Raw genomic sequence first — 26,520 nt, 5'->3', positions numbered from 1 at the left:
TGAAAACTTTCAATAATGGATGGATCAACAATACTCGGATAGTGAGGCAACCCCCTTGATTGAAAGATTGAAAATAATAGTTTAGAGTGATAAGATAGGTGTAGATTTGTTGCATAGCCTTGCTCATATTGTTGATACTAATATTATGTTGATCAAAATTTGTGTCGAAGTCCTTGGTTACTCTTAATCCACTAGCCAAGTTAACCGTATCATTCCCATGCCTACATCCTTGCCTAGTGTACCTACATTCACATCTTCTATCATGACTACTTCCACACAAAATGTTAATCCATACACATGTTAGTCATGGGGGAAATCCTATTAATGAATATTCTTACATACCTCCTTCCTTGAGTTTTCTATTTGTTTCACAACCATCTCCCATACCAACATACCATCACAATCCAATATGCTCAAATTCCAATTCATCCACCGAAGCAACTGTCAATAACTTAGCTCAAATTGTTTCATCCTTACAACACCAATTGGCTTCTTCAATCCAAATTCAATGTTCCCACATTTGATATAGCGAGCCCACTATCTGATAAGATTATTCATAAGGTTCCTCCTAAGCATGTGGAAATTCCCCAATTGAAGTTATACAATGGAAAATGAGACCCCTTAACTCACGTGAACACTTTTCAAACCTTGACTAGTGATTTCTCTCATGATCAAATACTCGTGGAAAAATTATTTACTTGAACCTTTAGAGATAAAGCTTTGCAATGGTATTGTTCTTTGTCTCCTTATTTTATTACTTCTTTTCAACAATTTTACAATAACATTGGTCCTAAGATTACTTTGACTGATTTGTTCATTTTAAGCAAGCAGTTTAAGGAAAATGATTGATTTTATTGGTAGACATAGATTTTTTATTACTAATTTACAAAATGATATTAGAGATAAGCTTCTATTTTCTAATTTTACTTCTTTTATGCAATTGTGTGCAATGCTTTATAATTATCAGTTTTGAAGTTAATCGATTTGAATTATCCTCTTCAATGGCTCTAGTTGATAAGAATGAGAGTTCTCAACAATCATTTATGAAGTTCAAACACAAAAAAGGTTTCATCCAAATAAATAATAACATCGACACTCAAGTGGTAGCCATGACACCACGTGTGGCCCCTTTATCCAAATACTTTTGAAAATAATTAACTCCTCTTTCTGAGCCTTTGCATAGTATAATGTTGAGCTTGATGAAGGCCTAATGTGTTGCAACTTCCTCCCATCAAACTGATTGACCATTCTAAACCATTGTTGGCTTCCCATGATCCTAAATATTTTTGTCAATATCATCGTCAACCAAGTCATGACACTAAGAAATGCTACTGGTTGAGGAATAAGATTCAAAACTTTATTGATAACATTACTATATTTGTAGCTAGTATGAATGACAAAGGGAATAAGTCCATAGCTACTCCTAACCAAAACCTCCAAATCTTCACCAATCTGTTGCCTTCTCATTCTACCAATGTTGTTGAGTTCAAGCCACTTGCCTTCTCTCCTAATGACCTTGATATAGAATCTAATAATGTTGTGAACCTTATTGACAAACCTAAACCTACAAATGATTTATGCATTACATTCGATCCTAGTGAGACTATTGTTGCACTTGGTGGCCCATTATATATTACTGCGAAGATCAAAGATAAACTCTCACAAGGAGTGTTCATTGATCTAGTATGTATGGTGTGTGATTACTGAAGAACATCTTTTTACTCAACAATTGCATCAAGTAACATATGATAATTTGATGTTATGGTTAAGGTGTATGATGGTTTTTCTTGCCCTACGATTGGTTCTATTAATCTTCTCATTGAGGTTGGTACTAAGTACTTAGATGTCACCTTTGTTATTATCCCTACATCAAATCAATTTTATGTGAACTTGGGACATCTTTGGCTCTCTTCCAAGAAAGCTATCTCTTCTACAATTTATAAATGTTTTAAATTCCCTCATAATGACACTATTATAACAATTAATTATAGCCTTTACCAACCCTCAAAAAAGCATGGAATTTCACTCTTGATTACTTTTGACCTAAACAACTTGAGCCTTTAAAGCCTCAAAATGACATACTTTTCTTATCTTATCAAAAATGAAAAAAAATGAGATGATAATGGCCTTGAGTAAACCTAGAGACCCTACACCCATGGATATTCCTCTTCCTCATAATGGACCTAGTCTTCTTCCTACTCATTTTCCTCCTATATATGCCACAGTTCCACCTCCTACATCCTATCAAGGAAAGCACTTGGCATCATGTATCTTTCAACCTATTGGGGTTTCTTTTGTTCCTCCCCCTCCCCCCCCCCCCTAAGGGAAGAAAAGAAGCCTACATCGATTGATCATCAATATTTGTAAGTCTTGACTAAAACTAAAAGGAATCGTTATGCGAGGGAACACATACAAAGACATCATGCTAAGGCTCACGAGCATACTTCCCAAACCCTTTCCTTCCCAAAGACACCAAATGTTGACTTGGTCCCATTTGTAGAACCTTCACCTAACCCTAGGGAGGAAGTTCAATCACCTAAGTTAAAAATGATGGCTAAAATTATTTTTCGTATTAAAGGTCCTATTATGATTAATTTAGATGATGATATGGATGATGATAATATATTGTTCATGCTAACAATGTTGATCCTAATGATTTTGTTGATATGTATGAGCTTGTTGAGATGAATCTTGATTTATCTTTACATTTTTCAAAAGCATTAACGCTAGCTCCTAGTGACAAGCAAAGTGATTCATTATTAGAGCACGTTCCTTGTTTGGAACTCGTAGTAGCTCCATCTACCAATGCTTGATGTGGCTCCTCTTGTATCTTGTCTGCCATCCCTAAATGATGTCAAGCAAGATTGGGAAGTGGATGATTTTCTTTACTAGATTCATTTGTGTTGTGGATTCTCTTTTATGTGTTTGCTTGTCCATAATGTGCTCCCCCCATGATGTGTTGTTTGATATGTCTTTGTGTTATGTTAGGTTCTCTTTGGATGACCCTTGTTACTATGTTAGTACAAGGTAATAAAGAGGCCGAATCAGTTGAGACATTCATCCATTTGTATATCAGCTTATATATGTCATATCTATGTTATCTCATACATGTGCTCTTGGTCGTAAGTATGCTCTTGTGTTGTTTACTTGCAGATGATGCAAAGTGTCGAGATCTTTGTTTTGGTCTCTTCCATTTTGACTCAAAAAGACATTTGTTTGCTATCTCATGTGCTCTTCTTCCATTGTGTTCGTAATTTTACTACCTTTAGGGGATGAGGTCAATTCAATACAATTATTCTTGATATACATTATTTATCACAATTGCATTACTGACCCCCAGAGTTAGTGGATCCCTCATGTGCTTTTTTTCCTATATGTTTGGTGACCATTATCCCTTGATTTGTCCTTTCTTGGGGTCATCTCATTGTGGTAACAAGCATGTATTTTGGATGCATGCTACCTTAAAGTTATTGCTCATAATAAGGCATATGCAATCGATTTAATGTGGGGCATACACTCCATTCAATATTATACTTTATCCGTACACACCAATGACATATTTTCAATATTCAAGTTACATTGAAAACTGAGCCTTTTGCTTTGTAATTTGGTATTTCAATTTTATTTTTTCATGAATCATAGTAAGCAAATCTTATTAGGCTAGTATAGACATGTTCTCTTTCCCTTTCACGTGTTATCTCTTTTATTTCAATATTAGAGTAGTAAGATACTAAAGTCCTTGGGGGATTGGTTTGTCTTGTCTCTTTGGTATCTTGGTGAAATTTTTTCAATGCGACTTTGTACTTTACCATGAGTATGGGTGTAGTCTTATAGTCCCACTAAAGTGGGGCCTAAATATAACATCATAAATTGTATCTGCATACAATTTCGTCTTCACTTAGACCAAACCTTGTCGTTTTGTAGATGTCAATGTCTGATGTTCGCTTTGATTTTGCCCACACTTTCCAGAAACCTACATTTTGACTTCCCCTTTTGCCTCTTGTCCAAAACCGAGTCTTGATTCTCAAGACCAGAACATTAGGGCAGTATGGTCCTAGCTCAAGACTAGGGTGCCAAACTACAATGGTCCTCTTAATTAGGACCCAATTTTGGTCCCTACAGTGGTCACATCAAGTGGGAGAGAATTTAGGTCCCATGTCAGCTTGCTTCAAAAAATTCAAATAATTTTCAAATGGCTAAGTATAAAAGGAGGCCCACCCCTCCCATTTGAAACCTAACGAAGTTGGATCTCTCCCTCAATTACACTCTAGTGAATTCAATTCAAACGAGCAAGCAATCAAGCACTCATCAAGCATTGAAGGAAAGGTTTAGTCAAATTCAAGCATCCAAACCATGATTGAACTTCTATGAAGACATTCTACATGACATCTTAAACCCTTGTGTGAAGATTCAAGCAAGCTTCATCAAGGTATCAACTTCAATTACAAGCATTAAATTTTACATCTAGCCTTTTCCTCAAAATTAAAGCATCTTGTTATAATTCAATTCTATTTTCTTTACAATTATCATATCAATTTCAAGGTTAATTCCTAAATTGGGGTTTGAACCAAGGAAAACCCCTATCTACAACCTGTGTGTGTGTGTGTGTGTGTGTGTGTGTGTGTGTGTGTGTGTGTGTGCAAGAAATTGGTTCAAGAGCTGTGATCGAAGATTTTGACAAAATTGACGATAATGAACAAGTTCAAATTTTGAAGGAGTGAAAAGCGGAGGACCAGGGTGACCTAACACCCCGGTCTTGATAATTTTGCTTGATCTCCTAATAGTGGATCCAATGTGTCATCCTAATTTGAAAAAGATCCCACTGGCCCATTAGGAAATTACAGGATCAGGGCGACCTACCACCTTGGTCCGAACAATTCAGCTTGAATTTTCAACAACAGGTTTTGATTATTGGCATATGTGTAGAGTGTGATGACATGATGATATTGTATGTTGTCATTGATGTCAATATGCTGAAGTATGAACCAGTATATTGAAGTAAGCAAACTGGCAAGAGAACCAATATGATGATGTGAACTGGTATATGTGAAAAAGTGAAGCAGTATGTTTGTTCAAGTGAACTGGTATGTTGGAATGTGAACCGGTATATGGAAAGCTTTGTATCGGGGTTTCATTTGGTATGACTACCGGTCGGTAGTCTCAGTTTCAATGTTTCCGATTGATGCAGTCCAAGTCTGTGTGATTCGATCGATGACATTCTATGATGAGTTAGCATTGAAATGAAGATCAGATCATGTTGCCACGTCACCCTTGTGCGTGTGAAGGATTTCCTTGAGGATCTTGCATGAAGAAGATTGATTCTATCTACCTCGGGAATGTGCGAAGTCTCAGTAAACGGTAGAGAGCGCGTGATGGGTTATCAGCTTGCATAAGAAGCAAAGAACGAACGATGGAGAACATCTTGAGATCTGTTCAAGACTGTTTTATTCAATGCAATGTGTTTGAATGGTCAGGATTGAACTGACTGTATTGATAACCTAAATGTTTAGGGTTTAAGGTTTATGCCATCGACCTATCTGTTGTCTATAAGGTCGATGATGATTTGCATTGTGAAGTTGTTGGCAAATGTTATGTGTGTATCCAAGTGAAGAGATACTTGATTCTTGCCAAACCAGAGAAGTGTGTTGATACCTGTAGAGTGTGATTGCAGAAGCAAAGGAACTAAAGTGGATCTGCCTTGGCATTGAGTGCTGTTATCAGATCAGTGTATTACCTGTTGACTTCTGACCATTTCAACAATTGGAAAATCCCTTAACCAGGTAGCTTTAACAGGGTTTCTGTAAATCCTTTAACAAGGTGACTCAAATTCATTGAGTTCTTCAAATCCTCTTGCGAGGTAACCTTTAGCAGGGTTCTAACCTTTAACTGGGTATTTAGTCATCCCTTAACCGGGTGATCCCTAGCAAGATTGGTTCCTAGCAGAACCTATTGTAAAGTCCTTAACCGGATTAGGCTCCTAACAAAGCGAACTTCAGAAGAGTTCAAGAACAACTTGTGGGTATTCATCCCCACTGTGGTTTTTCCTAGTTGGGTTTCCACGTGAAAAATAAGTGTGTTATGTGTGATGCTTTCATGTGATGTCTTAGTATTTTCTGTCAAGTGGTAAAGCATGCTGATCCAATGGTGTTTATATTTCTGATGATGTATTATTTGTTTAAGCATATGGGTAAGTGGAAATGAGTTATTAGGTTTTGTGAAGATCTAAGTGTTACTGGTTTATGTGTTTCACAGTCTCACCGTGTTTTACCGGTAGTGCCCTGATTTAGATCAGTGATCCTGTTTACCAGTTAGTGCAATTTGGTTTTAGGAAGTTTTTGTCTATACTGATTCACCCCCCCCTCTCAGTATCTATTGAGTACTTACTGTTCATCATTATTCATCATTGATCCCATTCTTCTTCTCAAATATCTATTTGTGGCTATGTTTGACATCTATAGCATTCTATTATTACTATTTTACTTCAATTGTCCATTGCTTTATCCTAAACTTCACAAGTCAAATTTCAATTCAAAAGGGAGAGTCAACCTATAGGTAAATTTAATTGATATCTCAACCCTTTCCCTAATTGAATTGTGGCTAGATCTATTAAATTTACCCCCCTCTTTCAATGTTTTGGTTAACTAGGTAAGATTAGTGGTTTTATTATCTTAATTGGTGAAACCTTAATTTTACGACCGTTATAGTACAATTGGTGGAGGATAAACATAGAATAATGCAAGAGGACCCTCAACTGAGATGATAATGGTCTCATCTAATAATGAACCAAAGGGAACTTGAAGAAGGAAATACATTCTAGGTTTTTCATCCAAATCAACATCTAGAAAGCTGATTTGAACTCCATTTTGTGGATTCCTAGCATGTAACTTCATAGGTTTAAAATTTTTAGTGCTCTTTCTTCGAAATGAGGCAGTATAAATATCCACCTAATGTTGAGAAGAGGGGGTTCAATAGAAAGTAAGTAATAATATTAAGTAATGGGTGTTGATTATTGGGAAATCAACACCCTCATAGTAGGGGACATCACATAAGAGCACCGGTAACCACTCATGTTTCAATTATTGTTCATTGGATTTTGCTAATTAAAGGCCCTGTTGGTGTAAATAATTATTCATCATGGATATTATTACACCTTACTTAAGTTTACTTAGGAAATGCATTTCATAGTAGTTTGTGTATGAGACACTTGGGTGTTTGTGCCACATTGGGATAGTGTGTGCAGGAGAATTTCCACCTTTTATGGTGTTGATCTTGTTACTACTCTATCATATCCACTTATTGTGGAGTGATAATTCCACCTTCGGTGGGTGATCCACCTCATGTGGAATATTTTATTGTTTCTCCTATCTACCACACCTATTTCCTATCTACCCTTGTTTCTTATTGAGCCACATGTCATGTTTTTGTGCTCACATATCCATATAGTCTTATATAAGCAGGCTCATCTACATTGTAAACAACAACAACGATTGATGATTCAGTTGATCACATTTTGCATCTTGATAGAGTACAGTTTATTCCTATCATCTGTTTTGTTCTCTCTTATTTGTGCTTTTCATTGCCTCTAGATCTTGGCAAAATCTCACAAGCCCACTAAAAAATCATTTAGTGGGCCAATAGCTATCTATTTTTTGAAAAAAAAATAGAGTTAGTAATCAGATCAATTGTGCAACTTTATTAGTACCAATTACACATGATTATTGGGGCACTTGCACGTAAGTATTGGATGAATTGTGCAAATGTTTTGGTTGAAAGTGAATGGTTAATGGGGCAATAGGAAAATATGTTTCAGACCAAACTTTGAAATGACCATTTTTTGGCCCTTGTACGCATAGTGGATCCCACAACTTTCATTTTTAGTACCTCAAAATCACAACTATAAATATAAACAATTAAGTTGAATACAAAGACAACCAAAAAAATCATGAAATCTAATATACCATTAAAGATTTCTACTAAAGTGTTCTTCCATGTAACTTCAAATAAAATACGTATCACAAAAACAAGAATGTGATTTGAGACTTCATATTTTCAATGGAACGTTTTGTATTTGGAGTTTATAAGGGAGAGGACCTAGTAGTAGTGCACCCTAACTTTTTTATAGTAGCTTACTTGGCAAGTCCGCATCATCAAGTATGGTGCCACATCAGTATGTTTTTTTGCCAAGGTGTCCAAAACAACCCAAAAAAAAAGTGAGACCAATAGGCATGCAAAAGAGACCCCAATATTTGTGGAGTTGATGTGGCATCACATGATTGGTTATTTAACAATAGTTTTTATTTGTACTAATATTTGATCAAAAAGTAATAATAACCCTCACAACAATTCACACATGCTGTGGTGCTCTTCGCTTAGTATAATTTCCTTCCATGAACACAGGGAAATGTCAGGCAGATGGCAAAACATAAATCGAGGTTTTTAAAACAGAAGATAGGTAATCCTCCTCAGTTATAAATAACATTTGATTGCATATTTAGTTTCACGGTATATTCTGAGAATAGATTGTTCAACAAATCCATCTCTAAAATCAACTATTTCATTATATAAATTTAGCCAAGAAATTAATCCTAGTTGGAAACTTGAAACAAAGGGGAAAACATAAATCGCCTTAAGAACAATTTCACTAAAATGCAAATATTTGGCAATGTTGAATTTGTGTTCTTGTTTGTCCTGGAAATTCCTAGTTTGGAATCGAATGAAGAAAAAGGTGGTGTGGATTATGGTTTGTCAAAGCCGCGCTAATTGCACTGCAGAGTCCGACAATGCCATCCTCATCCGCCATGCGAGAAATGGTAGAATCGACAGTGCACGCAAAGTGTTTGACGAAATGCCTGAACGAACAGTGTCTTCGTGGAATGCCATGATCACGGCATACGCTCAGAATGGCAAGCTGAACGACGCGTGCTATCTGTTTGACATAATGCCTAAGCGAAATGTTGTTTCCTGGAATGGGATGATCTCAGGGTATGTGAGGAACGGGAGAACTGAGGATGCGCGCAGGCTGTTTGATCTAATGCCTGAGCGAAATGCTATTTCGTGGACGTCGATGATTACGGCGTATGTTCGGGATCGGAGAATAGACGATGCATGCGACATGTTTAACAGAATGCCTGAACGGAATGTGATCTCTTGGACTGCCATGATGGAGGGTTATATACAGGTTGGGAGGATTGATGATGCGCGGCAGTTTTTTGACAGAATGCCTGCCCGAGATGTGGTTTCCTGGACATCGATGATTAATGGATATTGCCGATGGGGACGGATGGAGGAAGCACACCAACTTTTTGAGATAATGCCTGGGCGGAATGTGGTCTCATGGACGGTCATGGTGTCGGGATATGCATATAATGGGAACATGGAGGCTGCAAAAGAACTGTTTGGTAAAATGCCAGAGAAAAATGAGGTCTCGTGGACTGCAATGATTACAGGGTATGCTCAAAATGGAAGAATTAAGGATGCATGTCAACTGTTTGAGAGATTGCAGCATAAATCTTTGATAGCATACAATGCAATGATTACAGGATATACACAAAATGGGATGGTCGATGACGCACGCTGGCTGTTTGATGGCTTATCGGAGCGGGATGTTGTTTCATGGATTGCTATGCTCACAGGTTATGCTCAAAGTGGAAGAATGGAAGAGGCACTCCAATTGTTTGAGGAAATGCCAGAAAAAACTACTGAGTGCTGGACTGCACTGATAAAAGGATATACTCAGCATTTGTCTTATAACGAGGCTATCAAACTCTTTAACCAAATGCAGCAGGCAGGTATCATGCCAAATCAATCGACTTTAGTTAGCATTCTAATTGCTTATGCCAGTTTAGCAGCTCTCCAACAAGGCAAGCAGGTTCATGAGCACATCATAAAGATGGGTTTTGAACCAGATTGCCATGTGGGAAGTGCCCTTATTACCATGTATGTGAAATGTGGGAATATAGCCAATGCAGAACATGTCTTTAGGAGATCACCTAAAAAGGATTCAGCCTTGTGGAATGCCATGATTTCTGGCTTTGCCCAACATGGGCATTGTAGCGATGCACTGCAGATGTTTGAGAAAATGCAACAAGCGGGTGTAAAGCCTGATCAAATTACATTCGTTGGTGTGCTGTCTGCATGCAGTCATACAGGCTTGGCAGATGAAGGCTGGCAGTATTTTGATTCTATGGGCCGAGATCATGATATCAGACCAACAGCTAAGCATTACGCATGTATGGTTGACCTGCTTGGTCGTTCTGGGAGGCTGGACAAGGCAGAGGACCTTATCAATAGTATGCCCCTTGAACCTGATGCTGCTGTGTGGGGAGCCTTGCTTAGTGCGTGTAGAACTCACATAAATGTGGAGATAGCGGAGCGTGCCGCAGAAAACCTCTTTTGGTTGGAACCGTGCAATACAGGAACATATATACTGCTTTCAAATATTTATGCAGCAGCTGGCCGTTGGACTGATGTAGCTAAGGTGAGGCAAATGATGAAAGACAGAGGGCTTACAAAGGCTCCGGGTTCCAGCTGGATTGAGGTAAATAACAAGATACATGCATTCCTTGGAGGAGACAGATCAGTCAGAAACAAAGAAGACATATGCAATGCTGGAGAGTTTGGCTGGGTAGATTGAGAAGGCAAGTTATGTGCCTATTTCCAACTCCGTTCTGCATGATTTTGATGAGGGGGTAGCTTATGTGCCTGATAACAAATCGTTTCTACATGATATTCATGAGGAGGGAGAGACACATAGTTTTTCACCATAAGGAGAATCTTGCAATTGCCTTAGGGATTATCAGCACACCCTCTCAAAAATCAATCGGAATGTTATAGGATCTTTGTGTTTGTAATGGTTGCCTTACTGCTACCATGTTCATTCCAATGGCTGTTATGCATGATTTGTTATGAGGACACCAATAATGCTCTTACAGTAAACAGTGACGTTAAGCGCAACCAAGATATCAGTTCCGTTCTCACCAATTCTGAGTGTCTTTATATTTTAGGAAGTCTATCACAAGTCTATGGGTACATCTGTCATTTAATCAGAAGGAACGTGGGTGCTTTTGCTGAAGGCCTCATTGCACTGTTTTGGTTAAGAAGAATGAAACTATGAGCTATGCTCTCATCAATTGTCAATGTCTTTACACGACTGTAGTTCTATGCAAGTCTTTGGTTGTGAATAAATAACAAGGCAATTGGGTAACTTGCAAAGGTGACGTGTAAGGAACTTGAAACCAAAACACTTTGTCAAACAACTGAACATTTGAAGCAGAGTTGAAACAAAGAGAATTTAGGCCATTTTTGCTTGTAGTTGGTGGTTGCGCGGTGGTTGCGCATGTGTCATGATGGTTTTGTATTTATCGATACAATTGCGTTAGAGGCATAGTGATTTGTTCTGTGGACATGGTAGTTGCCATAGTGGCACAGTGATTTCATTCTGATGTCCATTTTGATTTCACCCGTTTCAGACAAAGAAACAAGGTGGTAGAGCAGGTGACTCTGTGAGAGATAGAATCCCCTGAAGGCAATTAAGAGAGTGAGAATACGAATTGGAGAAACTGAGAGCCAAAGAGTCACTTGGTTGCATATGGAACATTTTGTTGGCACAGAGAGTAGCTGAGTGTACACACTATTTGAACTCTTCGTAAGTACTTTTTTGTCAAACGGATTAGAGGAAGATGAGCATTTACCACTTGGAGCTAGACTTCCGCATTATATTTTCTTTTCTTCTACGTTATATTTCTTTTGTCATGAATGATATCAGATTTTCACAATTCATAATTTTGAGTTAAGAAATTCGCTTGAATGCGGATGACATAGTCAATGTGAAAACGCTAAGAAGCTTAGTAGTTGCTATCAAAAATTTACATATTTCCGACTGTCAAGATAGTTTATGAAACATGTTCATTAATTTATATATAGATACTATATCACTTTAATTTCATTTATTCACACTAATGACTAGCGGATAATTTTAAAATAAGTTAAAAAAATTATTATTATTATTTATTAAATGCAATTTTTATTTTTTTTAAATTTAGATTTTAAAGAAACAAATCCAAAATAAAAATAACTTATTATTATTATTATTTCTTAAATGCCAAAAAAAAATCTATTTTGTTTTCATGTAAATCATTTCATATTCTAAAATGAGACTAAATTATAAAAATTTATATTTTTAAATTTAGATTTAAAATAAACTTCTAGTTTTAAAAATTATATTTTAAAATCTAGATTTAAAATAAACTTCTAATTTTAAAAATTATATTTTTAAATCTAGATTTAAAGGAAACTTCTATTTTTTCTAAGGCAAATCATTTCATGTTCTAAAATAAGACTAAATTCTGAACCATGTGAAATTAATTAAAGGTAAAGATTTTTTAAATTTGATACCTCTAGGCGCTCTCTATATGAATTTTATTTATAAAATATAGTAATTATTAAAGTGGATTTCTTGTAAATTAAGATTTGCAAGCTTTATTGTTGTTGATTTTTGTATTTAATTATTAGAGATGTGTTGAAAACAAGGTGAAATTAAAGTGCAATATTAATTTATAATTTTGTTTATAAATTTGAAAATTAAATTAATCAATTGAAATATATGTGGTTGCACATTCAACAATAATGTAAAAATCAGCAATTAAAGATAACACTATAAAAAAAAAGCTTCACACAAGACAAAGGACAAGTATATTAATAATCTTCAACAATGAGAAACAAAAGTACACCTCACTACTATCCCTTGATGAATTAGGTAGCATTTGGATACTTGCAACTGATTGTGAAACTCAACATAAAACTACCATCTAATGACTCTAATTTATAGAAACTTAATCATTGTGGTAACTTGAAACAAGAGGCAAAAACCCACTTGCAAAAACTCACGACTAGGACAATAGACAACCAATAAACATAGTAGTAAAATAAGAAAATTTGCATGGCTCTTGTTGATATGAATAAGGTGTTTTACCTATATAGTCCATTAGTGTATTTTATTCACATACTTAGGCTTAATTAGTTCCTAGGGAATATTTCTAGGAGGAGTTAGTTGTCATATAATTTTAGTGTCCTAGGTCATTTAATAATCATCAAGTTAGTTGTCTCATAACATAGGATTAATACACATGTCACAATCTTGTCTAATCCTATCCCTGAATCTTGTCTTTATAAGAAAGACATCCTATATGCATTTCATATTCAACCAATCATGCAAGCATCCATAATCAAACAAGTGATTCTTGTCAATCTCTCTTGTGGAATGTTATTTTTGTTTTGTATGTGACCTCAGGTGTGGGGAGTTCACATTCAACTCCAACATGGAAACCTAGCCCATAACCAATCAACTCTTTTCTTTCCAAGATGCTTTGTAACTTCTTGATGAATCTTTTGATTACATAATAGAACAAGCTTTCATCCTTCAAACTTGGGCACTCAACTCATGACTTTTCATCTTCTCAAAGAAGATGCCTAAGAAGAATGTTCTCTCATTGTGCTATGTAATTGTCATTGACATGTCCAAGGGGTTGAGCTTAATTAGTTAGCGCATTGAGTTCTTATTGTGGATATCCAAGTTCAAATCCGAAAGGGACATCTAATGTGGAATTTTGAATTGTGACTCATAGTCTTCCATAGTCGGCTTCTAGTGTGGAGGTGGTTTATAATAAGTGGAGTTCTAAATTGTGACCCTTGGTCTTCCATAAGTTGATTCTAGTATGGTTTCTCAAAATGAGCTAATATTAGTCTCATGGTTGTATTCACAAGAGCTTGTAATGGTCTCATGTTGATGCTCACATGAGCAAAATATTTGTAAACAATTAGCAATATAAAAAAAAAGTCACTAGCATGTGTTCATCTTTTTGAAATCTAACTACAATTTGTCATAGGAAATAAATATTAATTTTTTTTCTCTTATCTCCCCTAGAACTCTTTCCAAGGAATGTAGATACACATGAGAATGACATAGGAATGCAAGGTTACTGTCACCTTTCCTAACAATATGTAGTTTGATAAATGTTGAGTTTGTGATAAAAAACTAACTTTAACCAATATTTTAGTACATTTTAAATAATAAAAATGAAAAATGAAATAATTTTTTTTATCCTAACCAATAGAATTAAAATAATTTTATTTTTTAAAGAAAAATAAAAAATAATATAACTGAAATTAAAAAAGAAATAATATAATTGTAAAGGTGAAGAACTCATACCTTGCACTTTTCTCATTTGTTTTGGACTCGACTTATATATGCAACATGCAATGGTTGGTGTACAATTATGTACATTTGAAAGTCAGTAACTAACATGATCCTTATTGAATCTGATTTTACACATCCCAAGGATATTCAAAATGAATTCTTCTTATTTGTTGACTCATTTTGAATTTTCAATTGTAGATTTGAACCTAGTTTAGATCCAGATATGTAAATTCAAACCTAATTTGGATTCGTAGTTGTGGATTTAACTTGTAAACTTTTAATTTCAAATTCAACTATATGCAAGTATTCAAATTCACATACAAGGGTGTTGAATAAATGAAACAACCTAATTTGTTTACTTATGAGGGTGATATCTAGTAATTATCTTATGACATCATGATATGCCATTATATTATTCGCTACATTAGCATCCGCAACAATATGAAGAGATAAGACAATTGCATGGTTTCTTAAAATGTCTTTGAACTTGTCAAAAAATGTTGAATCAATACAAGGGTTCAACTAAGACAAAAGGAGAGAACTAAGTCACCTCTCATGCCTAGCATAAAAAACTCTAATGGTATCTATTAACATCATCATATTCAAATATTAGAGGCAAACACAACTTTGCATAAATTTGCCCATAGGTTTAAATCTATAGTAGAAGGTCGAATATGAAAAAGGTGTAAATTTAGAGATGAAGGATTAGATTTATAGTTGTGCAAATGGCCTAAAGTTTATAGTTTATCGTGTTGTCTAATATAGGTTTGATTGTTGGATGTGCGGACCAATTAAAAAAAGCATAAATTGTAATTGAATATTCTTCATTTAAGTCCTAGAGTTAAGTACACCTATCCTATTTGCCAATTTTAGCACTTAGTTATGAACATGTTTGTGTATCTAGTTTCTTACTCAACTCTGATATGTAGGTGTTTTGCATTTATTATATTGTTTATTCGTAATTAATTAAACCTAGATATTTATGTTGTATTGCATTATTTTCTCACATATGTTAGTGAAGTCGACTGATCTCACATCCCCTATGGTTTTTCCAAAGGGTTTGTCCTAGATTCCTCTTTCAAATATGACATTTCAAATCGTGGTTTTCCTTCATTTTAAATCTACAATTACTTAGTGTTGCATGGTTTTTCAGTTTTGTTTTATCAATCATGTCTTTCATTATTCATTGATTTCTATACCATTCACAACAATCCTTATTAGCCTTTATCTTGAGATTATCTTCATGCATATGTCAAGGATTATAAAGTATTTTAACACATCATTGTTCCTTCTCCTTTGATCCTTGATGATATTATATCCTTTTTTCACTTTGATGATGATACACGATCCATGAGTGAGTTGCTTTCATGTTTATCTAGACTCTCTTCTTTAATGGATACTCTTTATGCTTTCCCATCATCCTAAAGGAATTTATTTTATTTGTATTCATGAATCAAGATGACTAAAATCCTTGTGTGGAGGATAATGACACATTCCCACCTTTCTAGTGGCATATCTAGATAGTTTACTTTATGAGATAAGGTTACACCTTCATTTTCTATTCCAGATGTCATTTACCTTATTGATGCCATTATTTTTACAAATCACATACCTATTTTTGCATCCTTAGATTCATTTTCCTTTGGTGACATTGAATCTTATAAGAAAACGAAGGATATTAATTTGTGCAAGATGATACATTCTCTTGGCTTTTTTGGAATGGTTCTAGTTTTTGTACTAGTCTTTCCATGAACTAATAAAATATTTGGATATACTACATTTTAGTGATAGAATCATCACCTTTCAAAGACACCTTTGGTTCGTCTTCTAAGAATTTTTAAAAAGGGGATCAAAACACCCCTATATATATTCTCCAATATACTAGGAATCTCTTTTCTTGGAATGAAGTCAAGGCTCAATTTCAAATTTCTATATAGGATAGAGAAACCTTTGAGTCAATTATAAAATCCATCACATCTTTTACGGTTCACAAAATTGGTATTAGATCATGCAAAACCTGGTAGAAAGAGTGGAAATTGTATCTAGATACTACTTTTAAGAATTACAAGCCTCATTATGGGTATCGTTGGCTTTCCTCACATTTTCCCATAGTACCCACCTTGAATCAATGGTAGCATTTGTAGTCATTGGTGTCAATTTGGCAACATAGGTTCTACAACAAATGGTTGGTAGTGATATATCCTAAATGGGATCACATTGCCTAGCATCTTCTATTTCAAGGTCTCTCCACTGGCTCTAAATTATCCCATTTGGGCATTATTGATCCTCAATGCCCTTTTAAATGTGTTGAGTCTCTTCTAGTTTTGTCCCAAAGCTTAGGATGTTTGGTCCTAGATCCATAGAATCTTCAAACATTTTAGACTTGAGCCATTTTCCTAGAATATGATATTATTAGGCAATTGGCCTCGTGTCCCTCACAATCTCATTTAGATCTAACATTCTTTCAAGGTGGAGATTATGCTTAGCATATGTCAATAATTTTCTTTTTGATTAGATGTTTTAATGATCATTAGTTTTTCATTTATGCTAAAGCTAGGATTTGTGTTGAACACACTTGGATGTGAGAGGGGGGTGAATCAACATAAACTAAAACTTAACCATTCATTAATGATTGTGAGGACCAACTCACAATATATGAAACACAACATAACATAACACCACACAAGAACACCAATATTTTTATGTGGAAAACTCAAGGAGGGAAACACCATGGTGAGAATCAACTTGGAATTCATGAAACAAGTATTACAATGTTTGTTTTAGGTTCATTGCCATGGAAGCTCATTGCTTCCTGAATGGACTTACAGGTCGAGGCACACTACCCTAGGGAAAGATACAATGGACATGCAAATTGAAGATCACTTCTCCAAGGCAAAATATAATGAAATTACAATAAGAAACATTATCTCAACTGTTGTGAAAGAGACATCTAACAAATGTTGATAGTATAATCCTCTTTGTAGCCCAAATACTCTATCACAAAGATTTCACACACTTCATCATCATCATCTGATGTATCACTGAATTATTTCACACATAACAACTCTTTACATCAACTCTCACATCTTCACAGATGATTTAACCTTCCTTGTATATATTTTACAACATCCCATAACAACAATTATGTTGGCTCAATTAGGACCCAACAAATGATACATGCAATAAAATATAGGTTGGCCTCAAATGCATTCATCATCATCATCCAAATAGGTAGTGGATAAACCAAAGACTTAACTGAACTCTTTCCATGTCATAACACATCCTTCAAAGCTAATGAAATAGGTCAGGATCAATCACAATTGAAGGAATATACCTTGTCGGTTCAAATATAAACACCATTGTCAAAATTGCTAACTTTTTTTCTTCTTACAATTAGAGAGAGACTGAAAAAATTATGGGGACCAACTTAAGGGCACTAAAGACCATCTACAACCTTTCTACAAAAATCTCCTAAAGTAATCAATCATCAAGTGTTGGTGCAAAAGAACAACATTACTGAACTTGTAAACACCATGCAGACTTGACACTATATGATATCAACATGATAAATACTATGCACCAGAGCACCAACACACTTGAGATTCATACCACTGATCTAATAAACCATCCTTATCATATTCCCAAAACCGCAAGGTCATACAAATGATTGTTCTAGAATGCAGAGAATTCTAGTGAACCAATAGAATCGCCTTGCCTTGACAAACTATGATCTAGTGTGAAAACCCTCATAAATTTTTCTGTATCAATGTGAATGTTATGAAAACTGGTAGAGGGAAACCTTACACACTTCTTAGCTTAACTCTAGAGCCACACACTCAAATCAAGCAATGCAACAAAATGCAAAGCAAATTACTAGTCCATAGTTATAGAGAAACAAATTGTTTTGTACTTCACTAATTTCCTCAAACAACCAAATGTGAGACTTAACTCAAACATCATCCAACTGATGTATTGAGCATGTAGATAACAACCAAAATTATTTTTTCTTATAACCAAAACATAAATCATTGCATAACATGCATCCAAACTAATATACTACCATCTGATGAACCTGTTGAGCATCAAATCTGAATTAAGTAAAATGTCTTGATTTGAGAAATTAAATAATAGAAGCCATCTACCTTTGGAAGAAATCATCATTTTCATTGATACCGTAATAACCCATAAGTTATCGAACAAGTCTAATAGCATTCTATAGAAATATCCAAAATTCAAATAGTATCGATGAGACCCAGTGATGTCTCATTGATATAAAAAGGGTATCGAAGGAAAGGGAACACCGATGAACTCTAAAAAGGACTCATCGAAAGAAATGATTCCACCGAAAGAGGATATCAAAGAAAGCAGAGATGGTTTTTATCGACAGGAAAAGGCTTCCAAGGAAATAATACCATTGGTGCAACAAGAAGGAAACTTACCAAAAGAAGCGTTCTTATCGAAAGAATGATATCGATCAAAAAGAAGGAAGCTACATTGATAAAAGATATTGATAAGGATATGAGTTTTGAGGAGGCTAAAAGGCATGTCTCTGATATGCGTTGTTTTGCCGATACAACTTTATTGGTAGAAGACGACAAGAGAGGATAAAGAAAGGCTTTAGTGAGACAATAGATCCATTCATCGACGGGGCATAGTGATATCGATGGAAGAGGTATTTCGGTGGAAAAATAAAGGAGGTCACTGAAGCCCAAGGTTTCTTCGACATAAAAACCCAATGGATATCAGATAGGTATCGGTGAGGAGACAACCATAGTGACCGAATACAGCATTTCAATGAAGGGAGAAAATACCTAGTCGAAGTAATGTTCGAGACAAAAGTGTTAGTTAACGGTTATCTGTTGAAAAGCCACAACGCTTGGTGATAATGTATACTCTCATATAAAGGAGGGAGCTTTTGTAATATGGAGGATCATGAGACAAAGGAGTAGATTATAGTCTCAGGCTTACCACTGTACTATTTTGGCGAATATATATAATATAATCAGTTATTTTTTCTTTTGCATATGTGTTGCGGATTACTGCATTTTTCTGCAGGCAGTTGCTTATGATATTATCTAAAGGAGATAAGGTTATTTGTGTTCTTCTAGTAAAATTTTGTGTTTCATATTGTAGATTTGGATCAAAAAGGATTTACTTGCAAATTGTAATTGTTCCTTGTATTTCTTCCTTGGATGGTCTCTTAAGGTTGGAATTAAATTCATTCAGGCGGTTTACAATATAGACATTGAAGTAGATCTCATAAGAAACAGTAACTGACAAACTCATCGAGAGGGGGTGGGTTTAAAAATTGTCTCATAAGTTTACACAATAAGTCCTAAAGAGATATAAAGACTCTGTAGCCCAAACAACAAAGAAAGGCACTGGTCATCTATAAAATACAACTCATCAATTCATACTTACACATTAAAAGTAATAGGAGTAGCTGAGTAGGAATTCTGGAATAAATTAGCAATAGTGTATATATATATATATATATATATTTCAGGCACAGAGATCAAATAGCTTCTACAACAACAATCTTGAACTCGTCTGCTATATCTCCATTCTAGGAGCTTATGCCATTCTGAGATAGGAGGAAGTCAGATCAAGACACTAAATCTGCTATAAAAAGCGTTAGTTGAAGGAACAACTAGTGAGTAGGTATACCCGCCTAGGTCCTGTAGAGCCTAAAGTGAGAGAGTTAGTAACCAAATAGGTTCACTCTATAAGTTGGCCAAGTCAATTGGAAGGTTTGAGCATAGGAGTTGGCATTTCCTTAGAACCTATCCAATCTGTTGATTTGAGACCCAATAGATTGGCGACTCTGCTGGGGAGATTCATTTAAAAGGTGCTCTGTTGTGGGAAGGAACTCATATACAAAATACAAATTCCTTTCGAGAAGAAAGGTGGCGACTCTAAAATAAGAAATTTTATGTACGGAAGGAGGTCAATAACACAAGGCCACCCCATAGTCCAATTAAACTTTGATCAGAAGAAAAGTAAAAGAAATCCAAAGGAGAAATCAATAGATAGTCCGATGGAACCTAAAAATGACTTTATGAATGGGAAGTATAATTAGCACTATTCTGAAAACCATTCACATCCAGCCTTGAGTAAACAGAATTATACAGTTCCCACATACCCCAGGGATGAGGATTTGGCAGCTGTGGATAGAGCATGGAAAGGGAAATACCCTCCTGGCTTTGAGAATCATTGTCCAAATTCAAGGGCAGGGGCTTCAAGCTCCTCAGGCTTGAGCAAGGTGGATGCATCAGACCGTATGGTAGACTTGATGAAACAAATGATTGAAGCAACCATTGAGATGAGAGATGATGGAAGAGTACAAGAGTGTGTAGAATTATGTGCTAAATTGGGTATAAATATCAATGAAGATGATATTAATCATGACTTGGAGAGATATAGAGCGAGAAGTGAACGTGCGGCCCAAGGATCAAATAGAGGAAGAAGCAACACAGATAAGACTGGTGCAAAAATCAGCACCTACAGAGTATCTGAAAACCCTTTATATGATTTTAGGCCGAATGACTTCCCATATAATAATATACCTCCTGAGCACCAACACAACCACCCCAACAACTTCCCATACCCCAATTTACCTCCTGAGTATTAGCATAACCAGTTCAATGCCTTTACATATGAAAACCACTTTCAACCACAAAACCAATTTCCTCCTGGTAATAAAAATGTGAGACCAAACTATGGAAACTTTTTCCAAGGTGGATACGGGCTGATGAATACAGAACACATCAGGCAGTTTGACTTTTCAGGGATGATGGTGTATCCTCATCCTATCGCTAATGAAATTAGGACTGCAATACCAAAGTTCACTGGGAGTAATGCCATCTCAGGGGAAGCACATTGCAAAGCTTTTGACACAGTTATGGAGGATTTTTGTCTCCCATATGAGGATGTCAAGATGAAGTTGTTCATGCAGTCATTGACAGAGGACACTCGAGACTGGTTCAGAGCACTGCCAGATTTTTCAGTAAACAGCCTTACAGAATTCAAAAGACTTTTTCTTGAACAATATGGAGACCACAACAGCCCAGAGTTTGCCTGACATGAGATCATAAGCATCAAGAAGGATACAAATGAAGCAGTGGCTGATTTCAATAAGAGATTTAATAGAGTTATGAATAAAATCCCTAATAGAATAAAACCGGTTCCTGAAGTTAGCATTTTGCACTACATGAATGCTTTTGACAGTAAAACTAACTATGAGCTCAGGACAAAGAATCCTACAACCCTTCAAGGAGTCATGAAAGCAGCCATAACTATAGAGAATAATAGAAAAGCAACTGGAACTATAGGAAGAAGGGAGGATGCAAGGTTGTTCACTCCAAAGGCCCCTAAACAAAAAAAGGACGATGACAAGTTGGACAAGGTGTTGAATGTTCTCAAGGATTTGTTTGTCAGAGTGAATAAACACAGAGAAACAACGGTTTTATCACCATGATAGGCCCATATTGCATGATATGCCTTATAATACCGCATGGAAAGACGGAAAACCAGTGGACAAGAACCCGAAAGAAGGTAACCAAATACCAGATCCTTTGAGAAGAGTGGTGAACTAGGTGGTTGATGAAGATATGTGGTGCTTAGCATGTGATATGCCTCATTCTCCTTACCAGTGTGCGGTGGCAATGAAGTTGCAGGGAAGAGAGGAAGAATGTGAATAATATGCAGATGATCATGTGATAAACTTACTATCCTTTGAGGACTGTGACTCATTTGAGGGGAGTGAAGGAAATGATGTAAATTCTAGGCGAATTAATTAGCAGTGTTGTATGCAATAAGTATTCTCAGATGAGGAAAATCAAGTCAGGCTAAGGATCCCTACTAAAGAAGAACGAGAGAGGATTACTACAGCCATTGTTGAACAAGCCAAAAGGACTTATATGCTAAGAAACAGAACTATAAACCCTGAGCAAGGCAAACCATCAGGCATGTTCATGAAGGAGATTAATAAAACATCTAAATTGATAACTAAGCCGAGTAGAACCCAGGGAGAAAACACAAAGTTAATTAAGGAAAAGGAGTTGCAAGTTTCTAGGATGCAAAAGGGTGATAAGGATGGGATGATGGACACTTCAGTACTGCCTACTACAACATCATTTGATATTGCCAACACCTTGACACAGATGAAGGTCTATGTCCCACTACTTGAGATGATGAAGTTCCCGGAATATCGAGAAAAAACCTTGAAGGTGATCGATGATGTATCTAAGGAAGAGACCAAAGAACATAAACAAAATAGCCAAAATAATGATAACCCTGTTCCAACCATATATTTGGGGTCAGCAATAACAAAATATCCCTCTCAAGTAGACCCATTTTATGTAACCCTAATGATCAATAACAAGATGATAAAAAATTGCATGATTGACTCAGGAGCTGCTATAAATGTTATGCCAGTAGGAGTCATGAGGGAACGTGGAATGTCAGTGGACACAAATTTTGGTAAATTCTATGCCATATATAACCGTTCCATCCCAGTAGTTGGTATCATGAAGGATGTTAAATTCAAATTGGCAGCATGTCCAGAAGCATCTTATAAAACGGACATCACTGTGGTTGATGTCCCTCCTAACTATGGTATGTTATTGTCAAGACAATGGTCGAATCTGATAGGAGGCCATGTCTAGCTAGACTTATCATATGCTACTATACCAGTAAATGGACAGGAGGTAAGAATTGAGAGAGAACCTCACTCTAAATACATCATCGAAGAGGCAGAACCTGTTGATTCGGTATGTTTCATCCAGTCAGATATGGACAACTTCAAAGTAGAGTTGACGAAAAACAAAATTGAGAGGATTGACCCCAATAGAGTCTACAGTCAAGGAGAGTAAAGATCAAGTATGGAAGATGTACTTTGATGGATCATGCAACAAGGAAGGAAGTGGGGTTGGGATCATATTTATTTCACCAAATGGAGAGACATTCAAATATTCTTTTAAACTGATGTTTGAGTGTACAAATAATATTGCAGAATACGAAGCTTTACTCACTGGACTAAATGTGGCTACCAAGCATGGAATCAAATTGCTCAGTGTCTTTGGAGACTCAAAACTAGTAATATCTCAAATCAAACAAAAATATGCCTCCAAACATCTCAGGTTGAAACAATACAGGGATGCTGTATGGGATACCATAGAACTATTTGATGCTTTCTAAATAAAATGGATTGACAGATCAAAGAACATCATGCTTGACTTCTTGGCCAATGTTGCTTTGAAGGAGAATGATATAACACTGAATGGAGTCTCAGAAATGGAAATAAAAGTCAGGCCTTCTGTTCCGGATAATTTGTACAACTGGCAAGTTTTTCATGATGACAACGATTTGTTAAAGTTTTTGCACTGTGTGGATCACTACCAAGCACAAGCTATCAATTTTAATAACTTTGTAGAGATGACAAATGAGAAGGAGACTTTGTTGGGACAAGAAATCATACAGTTAAAATCTAATAAGATACATAGAGGATTAGTCGCATTAGAAAGAGCTTTCAACATACAGGACAAAGTCGAGATCAAAGGAGCCTCAGTCAAAGAGACTGATGTTGAGCAGATTGATTTGGGAAGAAAAGAATCACCAAGGCATGTTTTTATTGGTAATAAATTGACCCCTGAAATGAAGCAGCAGTTAGTAAGGTTACTTAGAAAATATAAGCATGTATTTGCATGGTCTTATGATGACCTAAAAGCATACAATGAAGATCTTTTCCAACATGAGATACCTCTCAAACCTGATGCTAAACCATTCAAACAAAAAAAGACCTATAAATATGACTTTACTACCTAAAATGAAAGAGGAAATAATAAAGATGAAAGATGCAAGGATAATCAAACCTTGTAGATATTCTACCTGAGTTTCAAACCTAGTGCCTGTCAGAAAGAAAAATGGGGGCATAAGACTATGTGTGGACTTCAGAAATCTGAACATATCATCATTAAAAGATAATTATCCTTTGCCAAACATGGATAATATGTTGCAGAAAGTAACTGGAGTGATTTATTGTCCATGATGGATGGATTCTCGGGGTATAATCAGGTGAAAGTTAAAGAAGTTGAACAATATAAGACAACTTTCACAACACCATGGGGCACATATGTGTATGCAAGAATGCCATTTGGATTAACAAATGCAGGAGCAACATTTCAGAGGGCAATGGATGTAGCATTTGCAGAATTGATTGATGTAATAATGGTAGTGTATCAAGATGATTTAACGACCTATTCAAAAAGGGCTGAAGACCATTGCAGTCACCTTGAGAAGATATTCAAGAAAGCCCTGGAATATGGAATTTCCCTCAATCCGAAGAAATGTCACTTTGCAATTAAAGAAGGGAAGCTCTTGGGACACATAGTATCCAAAGAAGGGGTGAAAATTGACCCCGAAAGAGTAGCTGCAATAAATGAAGTGCCTATCCCAAAGACTGTCAAAGCTATTCAATCATTTTTGGGACAAATCAATTTTGTTAGGAGGTTCGTCCTTAATTTTGCAGATATCATAAAACCTATTGTGAGGATGTTGAAAAAGGAAGCTAGAATTGACTGGGATGCAAAGGCACTAGATGCATTTATAAACATAAAGAGGGCAATATCTGAGGCACCAGTATTGATATCCCCAGATTTTGATAAACCCTTCTTGGTTTTTTCATTTGCATCATGCCATACAGTAGTGGCAGTCTTGCTACAAAAGAACCAGGATAATTATGAACAACCTATTGCATATTTCAGTAAGTCACTGAATTCATCTGAAATTAAATACGACCTAAATGAAAAGAAAGCTTATGCCTTGGTAAAAGCAATAAAACAATTCAGACCATATTTGGTAGGTGCAGAAGTCATAGCACATGTTCCTAATGCAGCAGTAAAAGACATATTCCGGCATACTGAGGTCATAGGGAAAAGGTGCAAATGGATCAATCAGATTCAAGAATTCAATATTGAGCTCAAAATTTCCTAAGTTATCAAATGCCAAGGACTAGCTAAACTTATGGCAGGAGCAGAGGTTGAAGAATTTCAGGTAAATGAGGTTGGCATGGATGAAGCCAGCTTCGGTATTGAAAATACAACCTGGTATACAGACATCATGTACTATCTCAAACACATAAAATGTCCAGATGATATGACTGATAATCAAAAGAGAACACTGAAATGAAAATCCGCAAGATATGTGATCATCAATGGAGATTTGTATTGGAAGAATAGGGATGGGATATTATTGTTATGCCTAGATGAACATCAAGCAGAGAAAATCCTACAAGAGATGCATGAAGGGGTTTGTGGTGGTCATTTCTCAGCCAAAACTACCACACACAAGATATTGAGAGCTGGCTATTTTTGGCCACGAGTCTTCAATGATTCCTATGCTTATGTTAGGAAGTGCAAGGCCTATCAGCAATTTTCAGGCAAAATGAAATATCAAGGATCACTCCCACTATGACCAATGCAAGTTGAAGAACCATTTGAATAGTGAGGAATAGACTTTATAAGAGAAATATCAAAGAAATCGAGTGGGGGACATAGATGGATCTTGGTCGCCACAGATTACTTTACCAAATGGGTGGAAGCAATACCTACTAAATAGGCTATCAGTAAGGTGGTGATAAGATTCATACTGGAAAATATCATCACTAGATTCGGTGTTCCTACAAGGATCATCTCTAATAATGGCATGGTCTTTAGGTCTGAAGAATACAATGCTTTATGTAGGGATTATGGCATTATAATATCTCATTCATCCCCATATCACCCTCAAGGTAATGGGCATGCTGAGTCAAGTAACAAAAACATCCTAAAAATCATCAAACAAATGTTAGGACAAAATAAGAAGGCATGGGATTCAAAATTGAATTTTGCATTATGGGCAGATAGAGTGATAGTAAAAAAATCTATAGGGAAATCTCCATATGAGCTGGTCTATGGTAAAAGGGCTAGACTCCCTTTGGATAACCTCTTACCGGTATATAAATTCATAACACAAGGAGGGATAGAGATTGATGACCCTTTACAAGAAAGGCTGATGCAGTTGATAGAGCTCGATGAAGTCAGGGCAGAAGCTTAGGAACAAAAGATTAAAATCCAGAATCAGATGAAAAGGTTGTATGACAAACGAACAACAGATAGGAAATTTCAAATTGGTGATTTGGTTTTGATGTGGAATGCCAGGAGTCAAGATAAAGGTAAACATGGTAAGTTTGAAGCCTTATGGCTTGGACCTTATAAGATTATGAATAGAGCAAGAGAGGATTCCTATTTTCTCCAAAATGTTATAGGAGAAGTCCAAGAACTGCCAGT

The 26,520-nt window shown here is 35.9% G+C and overlaps 1 protein-coding gene across 1 annotated transcript; it reads left to right on the top strand.

Moving 5' to 3' along the window:
* The first annotated feature begins 8,346 nt into the window (after positions 1-8,346).
* LOC131054607 (pentatricopeptide repeat-containing protein At4g02750) lies at positions 8,347-11,717 on the top strand. Its single transcript, XM_057989152.2, has one exon. It carries the CDS (start codon positions 8,663-8,665, stop codon positions 10,631-10,633), a length of 1,971 nt encoding a protein of 656 aa, XP_057845135.2. The 5' UTR covers positions 8,347-8,662; the 3' UTR covers positions 10,634-11,717.
* The last annotated feature ends 14,803 nt before the right edge of the window (positions 11,718-26,520 follow it).

This window comes from Cryptomeria japonica, chromosome 2 (genome assembly GCF_030272615.1).
Source record: "Cryptomeria japonica chromosome 2, Sugi_1.0, whole genome shotgun sequence".
In the NCBI taxonomy this organism is placed as follows: Eukaryota; Viridiplantae; Streptophyta; class Pinopsida; order Cupressales; family Cupressaceae; genus Cryptomeria; species Cryptomeria japonica.
Note: the sequence above shows the minus strand (reverse complement) of the source record. Positions and strands in the feature narration are given on the sequence as shown.